Here is a 26369-nt window from a genome sequence, read left to right on the forward strand (position 1 = left end):
CCGCCCCGGCGGGTACAACTCCAAAACCATCCCCGCCCCACCCACCCCACTTGGATATCCATCCCCGCCTAATCCCCACCAAATACCCGCCTAATCCCCACCCAAGACCCACCAAATTTCCGTGTCTCAAATACACAATCCTACATAATTATATAGAACTGGGTATGAGGTGGAGATGGGGCGGGTACGAAGTGGGTATGAGGTGGAGATGGGGCGGGTACGTAGATAAAAGTATATAGAAGTGGGTATGAGGTAGAGATGGGGCGGGTACGTATATAAAAGTATATAGAAGTGGGTATGAGGTGGAGATGGGGCGGGTACGAAGTGGGGCGGGGCGGGGATGGGGCGGGTACAACTTAAAATCCACCCCCGCCCCATCACCCATGGCGGGTATCATTTTCATCCCCATCCCCGCCCCACCACCCGTCAAACCGAGACCCATCCCCGCCCCACTGGGGCGGGTCTCCTACTTGACCCGCCCCACTGACATCCCTAGACATATGCTTAATCCATCCAGGTTTGAATTAACTGGCTCTATCAGGTGAATTTCTCACCACTTTTTAGGTTAGTGTATTTAACCTCGCTAGATCAAATTTGATCTAATCTTTATAAGAGTATGATATTTTAATTTGATATTTGTAAATATGGTATGATTTTTAGTCCTTATTACATACGAAGTAATTTTTTAATTAACATATAATTTTTAGTCCTTATTACATATAGAATTGACACAACAATATTCCTCATAATTCTTCAATCTAGTTATATAGGTCAATTATTGGGTGTAGGAGAGAAAGTAAGGATTTTTCATTAGTAAACACTGGACAGTGATGCTTGAATTTTTTGACCTAAAAAACCATACCCATCAAACATTCTGTTAAAAGTTATTTTAACAGAACCTAAAAGTATAGTACTACCTTTAATTTTTTTTAGTTACAACTTTGGAATATTTTATATCTCCCAAATAATTTTCCAAAGTTGCAACTAAAAAATCCGTTCCCAAAAAAAAAAAAAAAAAAAAAAAAATTAACCCGGAAAGAACATTCTAGAGATGTAAAGAATATTTAGCTAAAATGAAAAAAACATTTAATTAACGGCTATTTCACCAAATGTCACTGAGCACTTTAATAATTCACCAAATGCCATCAAGGTTTTCAAAATTCATCAAATGCTACCCAGCTTTAAAAAAAATCACCAACTGTTATTAATGACTAACGGTCGTTAACTTCGTTAATCATTAGGGATTAATCATGACACATGTCATGATATGATTAGTCTATTTATCTTAATTTGTAAAAATTTAAGAAAATAAATCCAAAACTTTCCCAGCCACCTACCCACAACCGCCAAACCCAAGCTCGACCCCTTATCTCGCCGGAAAATGGTCAGCCACCCCTTAACCACAAAAAATTGGTCGGCCGACCTTTTAGCTCCTCACCTGACCCATCGCTGACCCCTAAAACCACCCACATAGCCTACCCCGACCCCAAAATCCACCAACACGAGCTTTGATCAAGCACCCTCTCCTTTCCCTTGTTGCCAAAATTGCCCCTCCTCCCTTTCTCCACCCTCGAAATCGGTCATTTCGACGGTGGGAGAAAGGAGGGGCGATTTTACTAGTGGTTTTTAGGGTTGTGGCAGGTTGTGTGGATGGATTTTGGGGAGGGAGAAGCATGTTTTGGTGGTTTTGGGGCTCGGGGTAGGTTGTGTAAGTGGGTTTGGAGGTCGGTGGTGGGTTAGGTGAGGTGCTAAAGGGCCGGTCGACTGATTTTTGGTGGTTAAAGGGGTAGTCGGCCATTTTCCGGCGAGGCAAGGGGAGGGGCTAGGGTTTGGCGGTGGTAGGTAGGTGGCTGGGCAAATTTTGGATTTTTTTTTGTTTGTTTTAAATTTTTATAAATTAAGATAAGTGGAAAAATCATTCATGACATGTGTCTTGATTAAACCCTAATGACTAACGGAGTTAATGGCCGTTAGTAGAATTTTATGATTACAAAATATTTTAATTCAAATCTTAAATAACACGATTAATGAAAAATAAATACAAAATTTCATTCAAAATTACCTTCGATCTTTGATTAACAAATCCATATATTCACCTTCATTAACAATCACTCCATTAACAAAACAATGATCAAAAGTACCACGTAACTCGATCTAAATGCGCAACCATCGTCTTCTATCAGTAGAATTTTCTTTTTCTCTCTAAATTTTCTATTTTTCTCTCTAAGATTTTTATTCATTTCCCTAAAGAATTCAAACAAGTGAAATTAAAATATGAAGAAATATACAAATTTCTAAATTGAAATTGGAAAATAATTAGCAAAACTCTTCAATTATGAAACAAATAATTCATTTAAAGATTGAAAAGCTAGATGTTCTTTAAAAAATATTATTATTATTATTATTATTATTATTATTATTATTATTATTATTATGGAATAGAAAATAAAGAGAGATGAGGGAAGATTGTTACGTTGTATTTCATATTCCATCTAGTACGGGATATATATAATGTACATTTCCTAGGGTTCCATCAATGGATAAGACCAAATACCCAACTCTAAAATATTCTAGATTGTACATGGGATAATAGTCATCCATATTTAGATATTATCATAACACTCCCCCTTGGATGACTATATATTGAATAAAACAATAACTAACATTTACTACAAAACCTGTACAAAATAATACACTATAATGCGCATAAGATGCTGCCTCGTTAAAAACCTTACCAGGAAAACCCAGTGGGAAAAAAACCATGGTTAAGGAAAAAAGAGTGTAGCGCGCATTAACTCCCCCTCATGACTACATCACTTGAGATCTTTAAGACGACGCAATCCAATGCCGTAAGCTAACTTTTTGAATGTTGCTGTCGGAAGAGCCTTAGTAAATAAGTCTGCTAAATTCTCACTTGAACGAATCTGCAATACATTTATATCTCCATTCTTCTGAAGATCATGAGTGAAGAAAAATTTGGGTAAGATGTGCTTTGTTCTGTCGCCTTTGATGTATCCTTCCTTAAGTTGAGCAATACAAGCAGCGTTATCCTCATATAAAGTTGTTGGTGCCTCTTTCCCAGATGATAAACCACAAACTTCTTTTATATGTTGAACTACCGACCTTAACCATACACATTCACGACTAGCCTCGTGAATTGCTAAAATCTCATAATGATTGGAAGAAGTAGCTGCAATGGTTTGTTTCATGTAATGCCAAGAAATGGCAGTACAACCATATGTGAACACATATCCAGTTTGTGACCAACCATTATGAGGATCAGATAAATAACCTGCATATGCAAAACCAATCAAATTTTCTTTGGACAACTTTGGGAAAAATAAACCCATATCCTTCGTAGCTTGAAGGTAACGAAGTAAATGTTTAATCCCATTTCAATGCCTTCGGGTTGGACATGAACTAAACCTTGCTAATAAATGAACTGAAAATGATATATCAGGTCGTGTATGACTTGCAAGGTACATTAGTGCTCCAATTGCACTAAGATACGGTACTTCAGGACCAAGAATTTCTTCATCATTTTCCTGAGGTCGGAATGGATCTTTCTCTACTTCAAGTGATCTTACAACCATAGGGCTGCTCAATGGATGTGCTGTATCCAAAGAAAATATTTTAAGAACCTTTTCTATGTATATTGATTGATGCACAAGGATTCCATTCTCTAGGTGCTCTATTTGTAACCCCAAGTAGAATTTTGTCTTTCCTAGATCTTTCATTTCGAACTCTTTCTTTAAATAATTGACAGTCACTGAAATCTCTTCAGGAGTTCCAATGATATTCAAATCATCAACATACACTGCAATTATAACAAATCCTGATCCAAATTTCTTTATAAAAATACATGGGCTGATAGGATCATTCTTATAACCTTCTTTCAACAAATACTCACTTAGACGGTTATACCACATACGCCCATATTGTTTCAATCCATAAAGAGATTTGTTCAATTTAATACAGAAATGTTCTCGAGAACTAGATTTTGCTGCTTCCGGCAGCTTGAATCCTTCTGGGAGCTTCATGTAAATGTCATTATCCAGTGGGCCATATAAATAAGCTGTGACTACATCCATCAAACGTAAGTCAAGTCCTTCTCTTATTACCAGACTAATCAAAAATCTAAAAGTAGTTGCATCCACCACAGGAGAATATGTCTCCTCATAATCAATACCAGGTCTTTGTGAGAATCCTTGTGCAACTAAGCGTGCCTTATATCTTACAACTTCACCTTTTTCATTTCTCTTTCGCACAAAGACCCATTTATATCCCACTGGCTTTACACCTTCAAGTGTACGGAATACTGGTCCGAATACTTCTCTTTTTCCAAGAGATTTTAATTCTGCTTCAATTGTTTCTTTCCATTTTGGCCAATCATTTCTTTGTCTACATTCTTCAATAGATTTTGGTTCATGATCCTCATTATTATCCATAACATCTAATGCTACATTGCATGCAAAAACATCATCGATGTCGATTTGATTTCGGTTCCATGTAATTCCAGACATGATATAATTTATTGAAATTTCTTCATTATTAGGTACCTGAATTTCTTCTTGTATCATGTCTAAAGTCTCTTCTGGAGATCCTTCGGAAATTGTTTCTTCAATTTGACCATCATCAATCAATGCTCCTTTTCTTTTCCGAGGATTCTTATCTTTGGAACCTATTGGTCTTCCACGTTTTTGGCGTGGTTTAGACTCATTAGCAATTTTATTTTGTCCTTCCGGGACATCTATTTAAAATGGAGCATTAACAGCTGGAATATGCGACATCTAATTATTATTATTATTATTATTATTATTATTATTTTAAATTTTTTTTTTATTTTTTTTATTGTAAGATTGATGGAAAGATTGTATAAAAATTTCATTAGACTATGGTGGTTGAATGAAAATAATATTCATTACATTATATTATCATGTTCTTTATTAATATTACGGATGTTCTTTAGATATATATAAAGAACATAAATTGGATGTTTTTTTAACAAAATCTATAGCTATATGTTCTTTACAAAACAACTATATGTTCATTACAAAACAATTATATGTGATGTTCTTTATAAAATAGTTATATATTCATTACAAATAACTATACGTTCTTTACTAAACAGCTATATGTTCATTCCGCCTTTTTATTAAAAAAAATAAAATCGGATGCATGGAGCATGGTGCATCCGCCTCCAGGGAAATTTTTTTAATGTTTTTGTGTGCGGCTGGTCACACCATGTGCTCGCTTGCAAAAACAAAAAAACAGTAATTTATATTTTTTGAACCGACAAAGTAATTTATATAACACTGATCAAGTAATTCATGTAATTTATAAGTAACCCTTATAATATTAACCGAATAACCGTCGACAAAATAACTTCTGTAACACAGACCGAGTAATCTCTACAACCTAACGAAATAAAACCCATAGTTAGGGCCTGTTCTTTTACGTTGAAATTCAGTTCAGCTCAATTCAGTTCAGTTCAATTCAGTTCAGCTCAGTTTAGTTCAGTTCAGTTCAATTCAATTCAGTTCAGTTGAGGTTAATCAATGAGAACAAACCCTTACTCTTAGTCGTACGGTGTGAGAAATTGTGTATATCTTAATGTTTTTTTTAAAAGTAATTTTTTTAAATTTATTTATGTGAATTTTTATATTTCGTTCAATGATAATCGATTAATCGTAACACAAGTTTATATTAGAGTGATAATGAAACTAGACACTAGCAACAGTCAACAGAGCCACAGAGGTTTAAATAAAGGCAACGGAGTCACGGAGGGAGTTTATACGTTCAGGTAAATGGGTAAAGCTTGTCGTTAATCCCTTTAAAATACGGTAAAAAAAATACTCCGTATTTAAAAACCCGTAAATAATACAATGTACTGTACCACGGAGTACTTCCCATTTCCCAATAAGAAAAATAAAATAAAGGGAGTAAAAAATAATACTCCGTATTAGCGCTTAATTTTAATGTTATTACGCAGCAGTCCCAAAAGATGAGTAGAGAGAGAAGAGAGATAAAAACTCTGTAGAGAGTGAAGAGAGATAAAAACTCACTTCCTTTCTCCTCCTCATCTCACTCTTCAATAAACACACTCACTTCCTTTCTCTCTCCAAATTCTCTCATTTTCATTCCAAGATTCTCCTAATTCTTTCTTTCCATTCAACTAAGATCTCAGATTAATTAGGGTTTTTCCTATTTTCCCTTCATTATTCCCTCTATTTTTGATTCATTAAATAAGCATTTCTTCCATTTTTGGGAGCATTTTAGCTGAACCAGATGGAAGAACAAGAGGCGTCGGAAAATGAGTGAATGCAGATAATTTTTGGTGGGTATTGAAGGGTTATTAATAATTAGTAATTTTTTGAGTTAATAATGACGATAAAAGTGGTCGTGAAGAACAAGAAGAAGGCGACGCTTTTGACCAAGGAAAGAGAAAAAAAGCACTCAAAAGATCTCTCCCTTGATAGGTATTGTTGCTTGTTATTGTCAATGAATTAGTGAGAAAAATAAAGATAATATTTAAAAAAAAAAAAAAAAAGTTGGAAAACGAAAGCTACTCTCACTCAACCCAACCCATCCCACCTCATTTTTCTCTTTGATTTTTATTTTTCTGGTTTTTGATTTTAGTTAAGGAAAAAAAATAGTCATTTTTTGCTCACATAAATCTTTAAGCAAAATGCCTATGTACCAACCAACGAAGGTGGAGGTGGGTGGTGGAGGTCAAGTTTTAGATCTAGATACGGCGGTGAAGGATGGTGTGTTAGGCGGAGTAGACGACAACGGCGGGTTTACGCCGTCGTCGGAGAAGCTGGATCTTAAGAAGATGATTGAAGAGTTAGAGGCAATAGAAGTGCCTACAGTTTTCATATGTCCAATTTCATTGGAACCAATGTTAGATCCAGTTACTCTTTGTACAGGTCAAACGTATGAGAGGTGTAATATCATGAAATGGCTATCTTTAGGCCATTTAACTTGTCCCACTACAATGCAGGAGCTTTGGGATGATTCAATCACTCCTAATAAAACTCTTCAGCAATTGATTTATAGTTGGTTTTCGCAAAAATATATGGCAATGAAAAAGAAATCTGAGGATGTTCAAGGGCGAGTTTTGGAGATTTTGGAGAATTTGAAGAAATTAAAGGGTCAAGCTAGAGTTCAAGCTCTTAAAGGGCTTAAATTAGTTGTGGGTAATCATTTTTCAGCTAAGAAAACTATGGTGGATAATGGTGGGGTTGCTTTTTTGAGTTCTTTACTTGGTCCTTTCACTTCACATGCTGTTGGGTCTGAAGTGGTTGGGATTCTTGTTAATTTGAGTTTAGATTTCGAGTCAAAGTCGAATTTGACTCAACCCGCGAAGATCTCATTGATGGTTGATATGTTGAATGAGGGTTCTATTGAAACCAAGGTCAATTGTACTAAGTTGATCCAGGGTTTGATGGAGACTAAGGATTTCGACCCTGAGCTGGTGTCGAGTTTGAGCCTCTTGGTGGGGTTGTTGAAATTAGTCAAGGATAAGCGCAACTCAAATGGCATTCAACCAGGGCTTTCGCTCCTCAAGATGATAAGCTCACACGAGTGCGTTTGGAGTTCGATTGTGAGCATTGGGGCTATTCCTCAATTGGTTGATCTTTTGCCAAGTTTGAAAGCCGAGTGCTTGGAATTAGCACTCTCCATACTTGACAATTTGGCTAGTATTGAAGATGGGAGATTGGCCTTGAAAAATTGTCCCAACACAATACTAAATCTGGTGAAGCTATTGATGAGAATCTCCGAGAATTGCACTCAATTGTCATTGTCCATCTTGTGGGCAGTTTGCAAGCTATCACCTGAAGAGTGTGCGCCTATTGCAGTAGAAGCTGGCTTAGCGGCTAAGCTTCTGCTTGTCATCCAGAGTGGTTGCAACCCAGCATTGAAGCAACAATCAGCCGAGTTGTTGAAATTATGTAGTTTGAATTATACTGCTACGATTTTCATTTCCAAGTGTAAGCTTACAAGAACATTGCAATGAAAGTAAATGTTTGGCAGCCAGAAAACGTTGTTATTATTCTTGCATACTTTCATCTCTCAAATCATTCTTCAGCAGACAAATTTGTTGAAGATGCAATGCAAAGAGAAAAAAAAAAGCAAGTGGATGTGCATATAAGAGAGACCTCAATCCATGGATCAGTTTTGCAGCTTACTAGTGATCCGGTAATCAGGAAGCGCCATAAACCCATCACTACTTCAGCTTCCGAATTGAGCAATAGCAGAACAAAGGTTCATTGCTCGTCGATTTGGTTATTGTACCTGATTTTAATAATAAAGATCAGTGATAGTGATTCAGATTAGGATTAAGCTGTAAAGATACAGGTGACTTTCAGATTAAGCTGTAAAAATTGGAATTGCAAAAATTCCATGGTTTTTTTGTTTGTGTGATGATGAGACAATTAGGTTTACCAACATAGAAGTCTCCTCATTCAACATCGAAGAAGGTTAGATTTTGTAAAGATAGTCTTCAACATTTGATCAGTTTATGTACAATTTCAATCTTATTTCTGAGAATAACATTCAGATTTTCTTTCTTCATTGTGGCTGCCTCTGTTTGCTCTAAATTATGGCTACACAAAGTGTCAAATTCTGGCAATTTCTTCAAGATTTTTGAATACGTAGTCAAATTCGATTTTCGAAATTCTAATTAAATTCAAGGTCTTTACATAATCTATACTTTGATTAGGTTCATATTTTGATCAATATTTATGAATCAAAAGTCATTCTTCTTAGATTTACTTTAAGGTGAAAACTCATATTTTGAACATCCCATTAAATTTGAAGTTGTAAATTTCCCAAAAAAAAAATATAATGTGATGAAATTCAGAGTGACTCAGCAATGTCAGAGTGTTTAAGTGAGCAAATAGATGATGAAAATCATTCACTGAAAACAGGGCAGTAGTGATCAACTGATCATGGTGCACTCTTATGATTTATTTTCATAATTCATTATTTTTCTTTTTTATAGCATAGGATATATGTGATGGCTTTTGCAAATTTGTCACCTATCAGAAAGAAATGATATCTCATTGTTTTTAGGAAAGATGAGAGGAGGGAAGACAAAAGAAAAAAAGATAAAGAAAAAGGGTATAGTGGGGAAGTGAATGAAGACTTTCTCTGGGTTGAACAATACATTTTCCATCTTGGTCTTTCTGGTAATAATGACTCCCACAGTAGGGGAGACCCCTCTAGATTCTGACTTTAAGTACTATAGCTGTGGAACACACCCTAAGTACCCAATTCCAAATTATACTAAGCTAATACTGATTTTGACTCGATCTAAAATGACTTGATTTGAATCATTAATAATCCACTCTTCTGTATTAAAACAAATGCTTTAATTTGGGTGAATATATTGCATTAACACTTTCCTCTTTTAACTTCTTATACATAATCCTAATACCTAGTATAACATTCCAATATATTTTTTTTCTTTTTCTATTTATTTACATTTTTTAGATCAATGGTGTTTTATACATAGAATTATGCATGGGCAAAAGCTAATGAGCGCCCTCGAGGCGTTAGATAAGAGAATTAAAGTGGAAATATTAGAGTAAAATTACATTAATTACACCGAATGATGTGTGATTTTGTCATGCGAATTTAAAATTGACATTAATTATACTGATTGACGCGTAATTTGGACATGTATCCTAAAATTTATACGACTATTTTAGGAAATACTCCCTCCGTTTTTAAATTCTTGCTCCATTTCTCTTGGACACGTATGCCGATGCTAATCTTTGATCACTAATCTCTTTAATTATCAATAGGTATAACGTCTAACAATTGAAAATTAATAATCTATTCATTGAGATGATTCCAACAAGCACCCACACGACTATATTTTTTCTTATATATAAATCACAAACATTAGTCAAAGTATGATAAATGAATAGTGCAAAAAATAGAAATGGAGCAAGTATTTAGAAACGGAGGGAGTATTTGATTTAGTTATTCAACTCCCTTGGAGTGCTCGTTAATAAGATTAAATTTTTATTTTGTATCATAATTTTATACTTCGTAATAATTAAAAATTTTACTGAGTATTAGTTAATTATTTATGTGCTTTCACAAAAAATAAAATAAAAAATAAAAATTTGTTGACAAATGTCATATCTATTTATAACTAGTACTAAAGTATTTACAGCTGACATTGTAACTATACAAGTGAAAACTTCTTATAAATCAATTTCCCTCTAAAACTATTATTAACATCATTTTTTTTTTCTTTTTAAAGGTAAAATTAATGTTTGGAAATAATTGATTATATATTGTTCTAAAATAATTGACAGTTGGTCTCTTTCAAATCACATTCTATTTTTCCTCCTACATATTTTTTTTATTTTTAATTTTTTTAATTACAATCTCCCACATTTTAATAGTGATTGTCGAGTTTGGATCGAATTTTCATTCTTTATTAATTCTTCAAATTTTCTACAATTAATAAAAAACGAATTATAACATTTAAAAATAATTATGGTAACTATGAAATTAATTAGAATAACATCTTGACGTTCAATTTAGCTCAATTAATCTAATGAGAGGAATCACAATATATTATATTTTGATTAAAATATTTAATTACATAATTTCACTTTTTTTTTATGATTATATTGTGAGTTTGTGACCTTATGATTTTTTGTAAGAAAATATAGAAAATAACACCACAAATTTTACAAAAAATGGATTATAACACCACAAAATCTCAAACTTTTATTATAACACCACAAAAAAACCCAAAAATTGAATTTCACTACCATCTAACGGAATTTTTGGATGGAATCTGTTAGTGAGACCCACTTAGCACACGTGTTACTCATTGATTGGTTTTAAAAAAAAGAAAATAAAACAAAATTATAAGAAAATACAAAAAACCTTAACCCTAACCCAACCCCACCACCTGTGGCCCGAAACCCTAATCCAGCCCCATCGTCGGCACCCCAGCCACCAAAAACCCATCGGAGCCAACCTCAAAACACCCAGCCACCGAAAAAGCACCTAACCCATCCTTGAAACACCCCAGCCACCGAAAAACACTCCAACCGCCGCTAGCAAGGAGTGGGGTCGCATACAAGGGTGAGGATTAGGGCAGGGGTCATTGCACATGTGGAGTTTTGTGGGTCGTCGAGCAAGCGGAGTTTGGTGGATCGTCGTCTGGGTGTCGGAGTCGGTACAACGTGAGATAATTGCGGTGGCTAGGGTGGTTTTTGGGGATGAGGAAGGATGGATTAGGTGGAGTCAGCAGTTTTGGTGGGGTCAAAGGGTTCGGGCGGGAGGTCGGGGGTTTTGACGGGTTTCGGTGGGAGGTCAGGGGTTGTTGACGACTTTGGCTGGTGGTTCTGGTGGTGGGGGTTGGGTTGGGTTAGGATTTAGGAATTAGGAATTTTTTTTTAATTTTTATTTATTTATTTATTTATTTTAACAAATCTCTGAGTGACACGTGTCCATAGTGAGCCCCACTAATGGATTTCATCCAAGAATCCGTTAGATGGTGACGAAATCAAAATTTTTGACTTTTTTGTGGTGTTACAATAAAAGTTTGAAAAATTGTGGTGTTATAATTTATTTTTTGTAAAATTTGTGGTGTTATTTTCAAAGTTTTTTTTTTTTTTTTTTTACTGTAAGCCCGTGGAGAAGCACGTTTTTAGTAATCATTTTATTTAATTTAAAATTGTATATTTATGAAGATCTTTCATCAAATATATGGATAAAATTCCTAATATCATAAGATAATTTTTTAATTTTAACACTAAAGTAATCTTTTGTTTAATTTATTTATTTTATGTGACGCTTGAATTTAAAATCCCAAACCTTATTCACTAATTTTGCTTATGTGACAATTTAAATTTTTAATTCAAAAAAGAAATGACAAATCTCGTTTTTTTACTGATCAAAATAAGTTTTTTGGCTATGCATTTATTTAATATACTCGTTCTATTTAACATGTTAGTCTTTTTTATAATCGTTTAACTATAAAATATTATGGGAAATTAGTCATATGAGATTTAGTTTTTTTCGTCTCGATGAGTACATTATTAAAATCAAACTTTTACAATATTTTCTAGGGAGAGATTAAAGATATTTGCGATTAATAATTTGCATCCATATATGTAAAAAAGATAATTATTACTTATTGTTATGAAATATCGTGTGGATGACCATTATGCTCCTTATATCATTCTGAAATATTCTAGATATATGGTTTAATCTTATCTAAACATATTTGTGGATATCCATCTTGTATCACTCTAGAACTTTCTAGAGTTTAGGGTTTATTATTTTCCAAGCAAACTCTATCAATTATTGTACTATATATATATATATATATATATATATATATATATATATATATATATATATATATATATATATATATATACACACCTCCATAATATGAAATACAAGTAGAATACACATTTCAATTCCCTCTCAATCTTTATATTTCTCCTTATTTTACAACATGTTATCAGCACCAAAGCTCTAATCAATATGTAAATTTTATTGTTGATTTCTTAGGTTAATGATTAATTCGTTGTATACTGAATGTGCTAAATTATACTCATTATTATCTTGTTGTGTCGCATCTTGGGAAGAAATTAGAAGGAGATTAATCTTGATCATGAGTTTTGATCTTTTAATAATGAAATCACACGTTTCAAGAATGTCATATCATTCCCAATCCTCATCAATTAATTTGGTACAAGGAGTCTCTCGGTATTAATAATTTGGTTACAAAGAATTACTTTATAATAGATTAGCCTTAATCAAGGGCTATACTTTATTTTCTTTTCATTGACGTTTTCATGAGTTACAGGCTAGCAGATGACGTTGACAACATGAAGTTGAAAATAAGGCTAGTTTTTATAGTGGGAAAGGTTTTTATATAAGGAAAGTTCATTCTCAACTATCCTGTTATTGTTAATTTTAAACCTTTACATAATATGTTTATATTGTTTCCCAAATTTTCGTATTTTTATTATTCCTAGAGTTTAATGAGCAATTTGGGAATAGTTGGATTTGATGCAGAAAATAACTAATTAATAGTTTTGTTTTGACTATGAATTTTGTTTAGTTTGAATCTAAAAGGGTATTTAGAATTATTATTGGTGTTAATTTTATGAACGTATGGTTTTCATGAACTTGCATTACATATATTTGCTAGATTTTGGTATTACTTTTCCTATCCGTAGTAAATGAGTTTGGTTATTTCTCTATACTTCATAGAAAATATGAATGGTTTGATTTAGCAATTATTTACCCATATAATTTGTTTGTGAAATCCTATGTCTAATGCCTTGAATGTTTGTACGAAGTAAGTCTAAGGCACATGTGAAACTATTTATAATTTATGTATTGAATTATGTTTTTATATTTCAAGTATGATATGAAACATGTGGTTTTCTACTAACGTGAACTTGTTAATTTTGGTTGCTTATGTGCTTGTTTCTATTTTCTAATTAAGCTTTATCAGGCAATATATTGATATAATTGATCCGACAGTATAGTTGATTCAATCGATTCATGTAAGTTTTTATTAAAGTGTGAAGTAGTAGGTTTTCATATTTTTACCTTCTCATTTATAGTATTATGTACCTACTTGAAGTTAGATTATTGGAATGAATGTAAATTGAAGCTTGAACATAAAAGAAATGTGCATGATCTACAAAGCTAAAGCATGTTGCTTAGATATCCACTACATACTAACGTGATTCTATAAACACAATGTCATTGGTATATATTCTCGTACATATAGATTTGAAGTTCTTTAATTAATTAAATATATAGCAAAAAGTGTGTTATGAGTTCAAGTAATTAAACATGACATTGTGAGAAACTATACATAATCAACGTTTTATTATGCCCATAAATATAAGAGGTTTTGTTTTTTTTTTTAAGATGAATGTAATTGGGCATGAGGAACATGATAAGTGTTCTATAAGTATAAATTTATATAAGCATGTTTTTGCTAAAAAGAACACTTTACTTGATACATGACATTGCCAAAAGAATTTATGGCTTAAAAGTTGCAAGAATTTTAAAGGTTGTTGGATTGATTCCTTCCATACCCCCATTTGCAAGGATTAGGGGGAGATTGTATGTAACCCTTGCATATAAATAATAAAATATATTGATGGTCAGTTTGATAAATACAATAACTTAAATATCAACGATTTATTTAATAGAAGTGGCCACATGTTCATTAAATATTTTGAAATGATACCATCCTGAAGATGGATATAAACAAATGACATTTATCATATACTAGTTGTAAATGCTCTAATTTAAAATTGATATCCTAAGAGTACAACATCAATTGTTGATGAACCTATAGCATGCCTGAAGCGTGATAAATCAATAGGTTCTAAAGATAATTAAGTATCTTTGAAAAGGAAAGGAGTCATTATTGACAATGACAAATTTGAGAAAGTGGTAAATATCATTACATTTCTAGAAGAAATCACTTTTAGTAATGTTCATATGTTTCATGATTATATAAAAGACTCCAGAAGAGTATGAAATATCCAACAAGATTAACATGTATCAAGTTTATATTTTAAACTCCAGTAGAGTATGAGTAATTATTGGATAAAATATTAATTGATTGTCTTGCCAATTGTATAAAGAAACACATGTTGGTGTTCTAATATCACATGACATTCATGGTCATGCATATAGTAAGTTTAATAAAGTGATCACTAGTGTTAAAAAATTACCAGAGTTCAAATTTAGAGAAGTGATTGGATGTGATAATTAAATTAGGCCATTCGGGTTTAATAATAATTACCCGTAATGGAAACCTGAAGTTTCATTTGATAATGTGTTGACGCTTTCTCAATGTTAAATATATAAAATGAATTGAATGACAAGACGTAACATTGAGATTGAGTTCTATTTGGATTGTGAGTTATAATAATTTGTATTGATGAAAATTTCAAGATTTAATATGTTTTGATTTTTTTTATATAAAGGAGTAATGGCTGACCAGAAGTTCACCAAAATAACTTATATATTATTGTCAACTATCAAGTGATTAGAAGCTCATCAAATATACTATTTAAGTCTTTAAAGATCCAGAAGATCATCACCAACTAGAATTACGAGCAAGTGATTTATGCTTGTATAACAATTCTTTTGATTGGGGCTATTATATGTCAGCACATGTGAAATAGGAAAAGAAAGAAAAACGTACAACTGCACAACATATGTCTCCCCATTGACATTGATCTCCAGAAGAGAAAATATTATTGAAAATTTAATAATAAATACACATGAAATATAAAGTTAATGAATAAATAATTCTTCATTGAAATTGTTCTCCAAAAGAGATAAATTTTGATTGTGATCCTCCTAATGAAGTGAATTTTATTAATGTAAATTTGTCTACTAAGTTGGTATATAATAAGATGCCCTTATAAATGAGATATTTTACCAACTTAGGGGGAGAAGAACGAATTAGCAAAAGTTGGAAAATTTAATTAAAATAAAAAATATGATCCCTATAATGGTAGTTTGAAAAGTTATATATATATGCCAACTTTTGTATATACATTATCAAGATATGCTGCACATTTATGATTTGATTTGTATTCAGTTATGACTCATGTTGCATAGCTTTGAAGATACATTTTGGTCATATTAATTATGTGTATACATTGAGATAAAATCTTGCCAATTGTACTTGAATCACTACACCTGAAGTGTAGGTTGTATATGACCGGTTCCAAAATAAAGATATGTTTAATAGATATGATATTTGGCAAGATAGTGCAGTTGACACTAATAGTGTAATAGTATATAAATACCATAGTGTATGAAATACCCTAAAAGTGGTATAGATATCTGAATTATTATAATAGATGACCTATGATGTAAGAAAAATTATGACGGTACCAATGAGAAATGTATTCAGATATCATAGTAAAATAGCATGCGGAATGTAAGTTAAAGGAATTTTATGATACCGATACATAATGAAACCGATGAATAATATGCATATGCATAATGGAATGGACTAATAAGTAAGGGATTTGAAATATATGTACATTTTGATGTCGACATAATGATAATGATCATAAGTTTATCATGGACCCGAAATCCAATGAAATATGGATTTTTAAATCCACATTGTATAGTGTCTTGCATCATTTTGAGTCTTATATTCATGTGCATGTGAGTCATAGGTTAATGGTTTATTGCATATGTAGGAAATTATATCCATTACTCATTGTATAATTTGTTTAATATGTTATCATGTTTTATATATCTAATATTGCATGGATTAATTTCTTACAATGTGGTGCATGTGAATGTTCATTCAAAGTATAGTAAGACATATTTACAACTTTGATGAAAAATTAGAAAGAGATATTTATATTCCAATGGGCTTATAATTGTAATGGAATTATTATTGATGACACTTATTTAATTGCACGTTATGAATCATGTAAAAAGAGTTCCCGAAGAACTTATAAACTACGTATTTAAATATCCAACCCTACAAAGTTTATCTCCTAAATAATGCAATTACTATCAAACTCTTGAAAAGTCTATGTGACCAAATCATTGACATCTCAATCTGAAGTTTGAGCATATAAGTGTTAGTAATGAGAATTACTATTTGTATATGAAAGAGAACTATCGTGTTAATTATAAATATTCTAAAGAATCAACAAGATACTTATGCGTGAGACTGTTTTATCATGGTCCAGAAGAGCCATGATCAATGTATATAATTACATGTGCTATATTATTATTTCATACAAGATTGAAAAATAAACATTAATAATATCATGGGTTTCCATATTATTATTAAGGAATGTTTAATCAAATTATAAATATGATCATCAATTTCTATTATTCACGACCTCCAGAAGAAGGCATAAGTATAATAGTTAAGGCAACTTTGAACAGAGATTTTGAATGAAATGTGGACAAACACATGTATTATTGTTATAGGTTTGGTGATATGAAGACTCACTTATTTGAGTAAAAATTTGAAGATTTGGAAGACTCGAAATTAAAATCAAGGAATGATACTATTCTGCGTCATGTGTGAAGACACTATACTATATTAGATTCATTGCATTAGAAGACCTCAAGCTATGTATTCATCAGGGGGAGAATCTACGCGCTGCACTTTTTTTCCCTTAACTATGGTTTTTGTCCCATATTGGGTTTTCCTGGTAAGGTTTTTAATGAGGCAGCATTTCGAGCGTATTACGAAGAATGTTGTACTCTTTTTCCTTCATTAGGTTTTTATCCCACAGGGTTTTTCCTAATAAGGTTTTAACGAGGCATAGTCTTCGATAATGGACATCAAAGGGGGAGTGTTATGAAATATCGTGTGGATGACCATTATGCTCCTTATACCCATTCCGGAATATTCTAAATATATGGTTTAATATTATCTAAACATATTTGTGGATATCTATCTTGTATCACTCTAGAACTTTCTAGAGTTTAGGGTTTATTATTCTCCTAGCAAACTCTCTCTCTCTCTCTCTCTCTCTCTCTCTCTCTCTCTCTCTCTCTATATATATATATATATATATATATATATATATATATATATATATATATATATATATATATATATATATATATACCTCCATAATATGAAATACAAGTAGAATACACATTTCAATTCCCTCTCAATCTTTATATTTCTCCTTATTTTACAACACTTATATATTTTTTTGTTTTATTTTTTAAGAGAAGGTAATTATTGGTTTTTTAAAAGTAATATAAATTTTAATTATTTTCTATTCATTTTTTTTACCTATGTGTCAAAATTCTTAAATCTTATTCGTCACTTTTGCTTAGATGACGAGTAAATTTTAAATTTTAAAATAAATTATAATATAATTTTTCATTGGACAAAATAATACCTTTTCTTATGTGGCACGCCAAATGCTCCCGAAAAATGCTTACTATATTTATATAATCCGTATATTAGATTATATTTTATTAAAAAATTGAAGGGTAAAGAGGGAATTTATTTGAGTGGAAAAATAAAGGAATTTCAAATAAGTCTAATGTCATTTGAACTTAAGGGATATGAATATAATGTGAGGCTTATTTCAAAAAAAAAAAATTAAATAAAAATAAAATAATGTGAGGCTTGAATTGTGAGATAGTTCATTACTTAAATACAGAGTAATAATTTTGAAAATAAAGTAACGTTTTATTTTCATTTTTTATTTTTCATTTTATATACATTTTTAAGAATTTGAATTAGATTTGTTTCAAAACAAAAAAAAAAAGAATGTGAATTTTTTGAAAGAAAGAAAGAAAGAAAGTGAATTAGATAAAGAAAGTATTGAGGTTTATTTTTATTTATTTATCTATTTATTTTATTGAAATAGTATTGAGGTTTGATTAATGAAGGGACAAGCGTTACAACTTACAAGTACGAGTATAATATTAAAGTAAGATTAGAGTAATGAAACTTTAATTTAATGCAAGATTTAGTTTGACCAAGCATTTATTCATAGTCATTATTTGTTTCTCCGGGTCCAAAATGAAGTTGGTCTTATCCGTTTAAATATAAAGAAAAGGGGTTCGGAATGTGTAAACTGTATTGAAATTGCGGCATTTAAACTTTAATCCTGGTCACCAACATAAAAATAATGTAGTACGAGTAGAAAAAGAAATAAAGAAATGAAGATAAAGGAAAAAAAGATCTAATGAATACAGACAAAGTGGAGCCCAAGTAGGTCAAAGTTTGAATGAAGTGACTTGTCTCCTCTCTACTAAGAACTCCATGTTGTGTTTGCCTTTGCCATATGAGTTTTCAGAACAACTGTTCCAACTTGTTTGAACCTCAATTTACGAAGTACATACAATTAGCTGCTCATTAGCTGGTATAGAGGGGTGAGCATGGGTCGGATATCCAACTCATTATATTTATAATATTGCATACCTAATACTCTTTTCGTATATACTACCTCTATATTTTAATACTCTCTCAATATTTTATTATAAATCTGGCTAACAAACGCCTCCATAGCATTGGATAGACATTTAAAATACTTACCTAGAGTGACATTAATTTCGGAAAGTATAATTGTTAATTTTAATTTAATCTTTTTATTTGTAGCTATCTTATCTAAGAGCAACTCCAATGACAAGCTTTTTAAGTTAATTATCATTTTAGCTACGTTTTGCTTCAATGACTAGCTATTAGCTTAGCAGTAGTTGTTGGATAGAAAATACATGGAAATAGCTTAATTAGTGCAATGAACATTTTATTTTGGCAAGTTTAATTCCCAAGCAAATTAGCTTGGCAAAGCTAATTCGCTTAGCCAAACTAATTGAGTTTTCTAGCTCCAATGGTCAAGCTAGTAGCTAGGATTTTATTGAAATTGCAAGCAAGTCACTAACTACAACCATTTGAGTTGCTTTAACACACCCGGGTGTTTGTTGTTAGCATTTGTCTTTTAATATTTGCCCTATTTTTCTTTTTGTGGTCGTATTTTATTACTTGTGCTATTTCCTTTCTTTTGAAAACTTTTGACAATAATTTACTAATTTTTTCGCCACTAATGGTTGCCTGGTATCACATTTTTAATATTATTCATATTTACTCTCCTCCCCACTTAGAGCACCCACAATGGGTGACTCAAGACCCTCCCTACAATACTCTCTCTCCTATTTTGAGCCAACTCACCATTGTAAAATGTGACTCATGGGTGAGGCTCCTCCCTCTTCTAAGTCATTGGCAACCTCGCCACATGAGCCTAGTGACAAAAGAGAAGATGACAAATGACAAAATTTTGCATTTTCATTTAATTTTTTGAGGGAATTTAAGAGGAAGAAAGTTAGGCATTTGTAAATGCATAACTAGGGGCAAGGTGGTCTTTTTGCGCTGTATAGTTGAATTCTAGCTGGGGTCCCGTTTTGCTTTTGTCTGACATCGTTATGCTTTATAGCGTATTTTTGTATTTCTTTTCGTATGTAAATTATATCTCGTACGTTTTACGTATATGAGCTTTGTTTTTATCTTCTGATTAATTCGAATTCAATTCTTCCCTCTCTCATTCTCTCTCCTCTGAGGTCGAATTTTCCTCTTCTTTCTGTGTCTGGTCACCTTCCTCCTTCTCCCCACCCTTTGTTCTTCTTAAATTATACACCGTTGTCCGATTTCTGTCGCGGTGGTCGTGGAGCCGAAGAACACTATATGTAGGCCAACTCAAACCTCCAAACTAGTAAGTTTTATGATGAAAATGTAATGGGTATAACCTAAATCGATGTGTTGTTAGGATTTTGATAATGGTTTAAGTAGAATTTGTAGTTTATGAAATCGATTTTGGGTTTGATAGTGATTGAATCTGGTATTGGGCAATTTTGAATTTTAGGGTTTTCAATTGTTTTTAATTTGTGTTATTTCCTCATTTACTCCTTTTCAATTGTTTATAGTTTGTGTTGTTCTTCAATTTACTCCTTTTCAATTGATTGTAGTTTGTTTTGTAGCCCAATTTACTCTCTTTCCCTGGCTACAACGATTAATCGGGTTTTTGAATTTGTTGAAGTTATCTTTTTTTCTCAATTGAAAGAATTTTTTTTTTCTCAATTGATAGAATGCCGATTTAGGGTTTTATAGTTTTATTTAGCGTCGATTTTAGGGATTAAAATGTGAGCGTAAATTTTGTCATTCCCACAAATTGATTCTAAGGGTGTAGGATTTTCCCCCTAGTGGAGCTGGTTGTTGACCACTAGACTAAGCTGGTTAGGAATAATGTTATGTGGTTTTGATGGTTTGCTGGTTTTGTTGGGTTTGAGAATATTTATTGCCACTTTGTTTGAAATTGCAGGTAGAAGAAAATTATGAAGAAAAAAGTCTGTGGTTCGGAATTTAAGTTGGCAAAAGGGGGTTGTGTAAGGATTTTTTGTGTGTATATTTGTAAGTTTTTGATATGAATATGAAATATTTGGTTTGGGTATTAGGTCACTTTGAAGTCTTGTAAAGGAGCTGTGAGGCAAGGGTATTCTAAAATACCTAAGGGACAAAGGGTCTTCTAAAGTAGTTGTCCCTAACAGCAAATCAAATGGTAAGAATATGAATTCCAAGCATTATACTAAACGTGAGGAATGTAGTGAGGAGGAAGATTACCATGGGTCAACTAATTCCCAATATGGGGATTCTGTTAAGGAGGGTGAAGATGAAAAATCAAGCTCTGAAGTATTGAAGGGACTGTTGATGCATTTCTTACAGAGAGACAGTAAGAAGAGGAAGTCAAAACATAATGATAAAGGTTCAATGAAAATGCGTAAGGTATTATTGTGGTTGATTCCTTTTTTTTTTTTTTTATGCTGATTTTTTATAACAAGTAAATGATATGATGCATGTATTTGTCAATTAATTGATATGAATGGTATGGTTGTGTTGATTTTTGTAGGCCGGAAAAAGTGAAGGACATAGAGTGTGTGCTAGGGGTTAGGTGATTAAGACAGACTTTGAGAATGTTGGCAAGGTATGAACTTATAATGAGTGTGTAATATTTTATTGAAAAATTATGATGGTATGAACTTATAATGATTGTGAAATCTTCTATTGACAATATTGTGTTGTATTTTAATTCTACAGCAGCCTAATATTGTCTGTAGAGTGGAGTCATCATTTTGTGCTGCAGTGCAGAAGTTTGATGATGACCGGAGGAAATTAGTTAGAAGGATGGGTTTTGAAGGGTTGTTGAGTTTGGATATGAAGAATATTCCACGACAGTTCTGTAGGAGTTTATAGGTACGAATGCGGAAAACATGAATCATATTCGTATAGCACCTAATCCCAAGATCGTGCATAACACATAAAGAATTAGAATTTATACCTTTGAAGCGTGATTCCACATGCGATCGAACAAGAACAGGGGAGGTAAAGAACCTCAAGCGCGATTCCTCTACTTGGTCCACAGGCACAGATTAAGACCTCCACTAATGCTAGTTAGTCGCAATCGAACACTTCAATTGACCTTCTATGGAGAAGAGAGAGCAACAAATCACGAACCACCACAAGGGGTGGGGATAGGTGCATGGTACAGAGAGAGAGAGAGAGGTTTTTGGATTACTGGTTGCTTGGTGCACAATTAACAGTTAATTGTGTTGTCATACAACCCTAGGCATGGACTTTGTTTATAGATCTCATCTCTAAATAAGAGTCCATGACAATCCTATCTCTAATCTAACTATACTATCCCAATCCAATTCATGATTGGTTACTTGTTCACGAGGCCCATAAATGGGTCTCTAACTTGCTTAATGATGTGTCTATTTTATATAGTATTTTACCCCCGTCCCTTGGTCATAATTAGTAGTGTTTATGGCTCTTTTGAGCCAATTTTAATACTAATTTGTGTTTTCTAGTGTTTTCGTAGTCTTTGTTGAGTTTTGTAGGAAATTGCGCCTTTGGAGCATTTTCTCGGGTTTTTCATGAAGCGACTACGGGAATTAGAAGTGCACGACCATCTTTGAAGCCCAAGGCCGGTTAGAGTCATCGAGCCGGTGATTAAGGGCTCGATAATTGGGATCCCGAGGTATTTGGACCGAGTATTCAAGACCCGAATAGGAAATTCGGATTGGGCCAAGAAATCAAGCTCAATCGAAGTCCGAGCCTCAAAGTGGAGCAAGGGCCCGATCGGGCAAAAGGTTGCACGATCGGGCGCGGCGCGGCGTTGCTGGTGCTGTGCGTGCTTATAGCGCGCCCGATCATGCGAGCGTCTAGCATGATCGGGCGATGCTGCGGAGAAGGAACGCGAAGAAAAAGGCGGGCCCGATCGGGCGGCCCTTCGCCCGATCGGGCGCGTGTTTCTATAGGACCTGATTAGTTAGTTTTAATTCTTGTTTTAGGAAACGTTTAAGTACGAGATTTGTACGGAATTTGGATTATCTTCTTTCTTAGACTTTCTCTCTCTACTTAGGATTTTTCTCTCTCTTAACTCTCTCTCAACTCTTGTTCTTAATTATTTCCATTAATAAAGATTAGTTTGGTAACGATTTCTCTTCTCTTAATCTTAGTTGTTAATTTTACTCCTTTCATCATGACTTGTTTTATTGCTTTGTTTAGTTTAGTTTTTAATATGTGTGAGTAGTTTTAATTCTAGGGTTTAAGAGGATCCATAAATAATATGAAGGGGAAATTTGTTGTTGTTGATTGTCAATGCTAGATTAATTTCCTATTGATTGATTTAATGCTCTGTGACTAGATTAGCCCTGATCTTTTATGCATGAGTTTGACAATATTGATTCGAGATTCGAGAGATGAGAATTGATGTTTAGGTCTAGTTTCAATAGGCAAATTAATTTATAAATGGTTAAGTCGAGATTCGAGAGATGAGATTTAATACCGGTAAATTAATTGTGTGATTGTAATACGTAGCGAAAGCCCTTTACAATCTGGTTAATTGATGCGTTGATGATTGACTATTATTGATTATTGGTATTGCATGATAATTCTTATTAAATTGTTTTAACGTTTACAATTACGGCTTGTAAAAGTATAGCAATATTGAATTGATGAATCGAGCAGATGTTAATTTGATATTAAAGGCTATTTTCAATAAGAACTTAGATCTAGTAAATTGCGAGAGCCTGTTAGATCTATGTTGATTAATAAATTGCGAGAGCCTGTTAATCATGTTATTTATGCAATGTCAATGATTATTTACTATATTTTACCCTGGAGTATTATCTATTGGTGAACCTATGCCATAGATCCTTTTATATATTATTTTCTCCCTATTCTCAATCTCCGTAGTTTAGTTTCTTATTCAAATATAAATATTGGTTACTTCATAATCTAGATTATTTTAGTTAATTAGGAATAGAAAGACTTGTTTCCCTGTGGAGATCGACCCTACTTCCCTATCTACTTTAGTTAGAGGACTTAGGTATTTACTTTTGATTAAGGGATACGACTTTACCTTGTCACTTAACCCAATACCTTTGTTGTGTGACCTCATAGGATCCATTCTAGTGGGCTTTAGACTATTTGACTAGCCTAAAGATCAATGATCATAGTCTAGTAACAGATAATGATGACCCAAAAGAACGAACTTATTATCTCCATAATAGTGATTCTTGATATATCTAGTAATTGCACTTATCGAAGACAGAACTCCTTCAATCTCCCACTTATCTGAGACGAGTGCACAATATTCAAATTACTTAAGTCAATGTGTGTCTATTTGATAATATGATTGCATCTCATGTCGTGATCATATTAATTTACAAATCTTTTCTTGAGAAACTGAGTTAGAATTACAAAACAAATGATTACTTTGTAATCCATTTGAGTACGACCATACATTTTCTGAATTCTCCCTCCTCAAGGGGCAAAAGACACATTCTTAATTAAATAGGTAGACTCAATCCAATCTTGCGGCAACCAAGACTCCCACTCAGATCATGAGGTAACCAGGAAACACCCTTTATAATCTCCAGTTACGGGAAGAAGTTTGAATGTACACAATTACATCAATCATTGATTTGAAATCAATGTTCCACTCATGTCAAAGGAATCCACTAATATATCCGGAAGCTCTATACTTGAGCTTCAAAGTAGGTCTATAGTTCGATCATACATTATTCATGCATATCCATGTGATTGACCGAGCATCACTACCTCCTATAGTCCATGAAACTGTGCCATCCAATCAATCTTACATGCTAGTCCATTTATTGAAATCATTAATGTCTAGTTTAATGATTCTTGAACTAGGAACTTAAATAATATATGAATTTAGTTCACCTATGGGGTTTCATTCACCAGGTTATTTAAATAAACTAACCTGATGAGCCCATTAATCCATAATTATTTTGGACATTTTATTTGATATTGAAACCACGATTAAATAAGAGAAATGATAAATTTATAATTCTGCAAATGAATGTATTACATATGTAATAAGTTTTTCTCAAAAACAAATACAACTTAAATTACATAATTAGCTTCAATCCAATTGCACTAGTGTGCTTCCCATGCTGAGGCAATGAAAGGGGTTTAGTAAGTGGATCAGAGACATTCTCATCCGTATAAACTTTGCACATCTTGGCATCTCCTCTGATAACGATCTCTCGAATGATGTGATACTTCCTCTCAACATGTTTGGATTTGAAGTGTGACCTAGGCTCCTTTGATTGAGAAATGGTGCCATTGTTGTCACATTGCAACTCGATTCCCTTTTGAGCACTTGGTACGATATCCAGCTCAGTTAGGAACTTCTTTATCCAAACTGCTTCCTTAGCTGCTTCAACAGCAGCCAAATACTCTGATTCTGTCGGAGAGTCTGCGACACTGCTTTGTTTCGAACTCTTCTAGCTCACTGCTCCTCCATTCAGACAGAAGATGTATCCAGGCTGGGATTTAAAATCATCTCTGTCTGTTTGGAAACTCGCTGTAATACCTCGTATTTTCATACATATTTTCTAATTAATTAATTAAGAAGTATTTTATAAAAGGGTATTTTAGTAAATTTATTATTTGGAGCCAAAATAATATTTGAATTTTGGTGCCAAAAGCATTTTGAAAATTAATCAATTTTTTGGATAAGATATATTATCCATTTATCCTATTTTAAAAACCGAATTATTTACATATTTCGGATATTTTAATTAAAGAAAAATAATATTTTATTAATTATTTTATTTCCAATAATAACTAGGATTTTAGGATTTTCCATGTATGGAAAATCTGATTTTTCTTGATTATTTATTGGTAAATAAATGGTATTTAATTAATTAATTATTTAATTATTTATTCTATATTATTTATAAAATTATTTTATTCCTTAAAAATCGAGAAAAATCTTCCTAAATATATCTATAGGAATCCGAAAATTTGAGCTATGGTAAGCTCAATATTTTCGTCCCTCATGAATTATTTTGGGGGGAATTTATTTGGTAAAATTATATTTTTAATTATCTCCTGAAATCTCTTATTTTCCTTAATTCTAATTCTCCATCTTTTTAATATCTCATCATTATATTTTCTTGCCATTCATTCTTATTAATTATTCCCCAAGTAATTCTAATTTCCTTATTATTTTTCATGACATACATACCTTCCATATTCAAGTATACACAATCGGCCCGGGGACATTCGTACATGCCCTTCTTAGCCCCCAGGACGCTCAGGGCTGCTCTCTTTCCTATTGACATCGACTGGTCACGATTAAGAAGAAGAGAGCTACTTCAGCCGGCGACTTTCGCTAGAGGATCCTTTCGACAACTCGTGCGTCGGTGAGTACTTCAACAACACATGTGCATCTTTTTTTTCGATTTTTTTTTATTTTTTAATGATTTTCATGTGGTTGTGTTTTGTAGATCGATCTTTG

At 32.7% G+C, this 26369-nt stretch overlaps 1 protein-coding gene across 1 annotated transcript; it reads left to right on the forward strand.

Moving 5' to 3' along the window:
- Positions 1 to 5983: 5983 nt before the first annotated feature.
- On the forward strand, positions 5984 to 8577 carry LOC110695555 (U-box domain-containing protein 30-like). The gene has a single exon (XM_021872775.1). It carries the CDS (start codon positions 6689 to 6691, stop codon positions 8018 to 8020), a length of 1332 nt encoding a protein of 443 aa, XP_021728467.1. The 5' UTR covers positions 5984 to 6688; the 3' UTR covers positions 8021 to 8577.
- Positions 8578 to 26369: the final 17792 nt, after the last annotated feature.

The sequence above is a fragment of the Chenopodium quinoa genome, unplaced genomic scaffold (genome assembly GCF_001683475.1).
Source record: "Chenopodium quinoa cultivar QQ74 unplaced genomic scaffold, ASM168347v1, whole genome shotgun sequence".
In the NCBI taxonomy this organism is placed as follows: Eukaryota; Viridiplantae; Streptophyta; class Magnoliopsida; order Caryophyllales; family Amaranthaceae; genus Chenopodium; species Chenopodium quinoa.

What these genes read in the sequence shown, in the direction of transcription:
- LOC110695555 (XM_021872775.1), top strand. Translation starts at nt 6,689, where the DNA reads ATGCCTATGTACCAACCAACGAAGGTGGAGGTGGGTGGTGGAGGTCAA.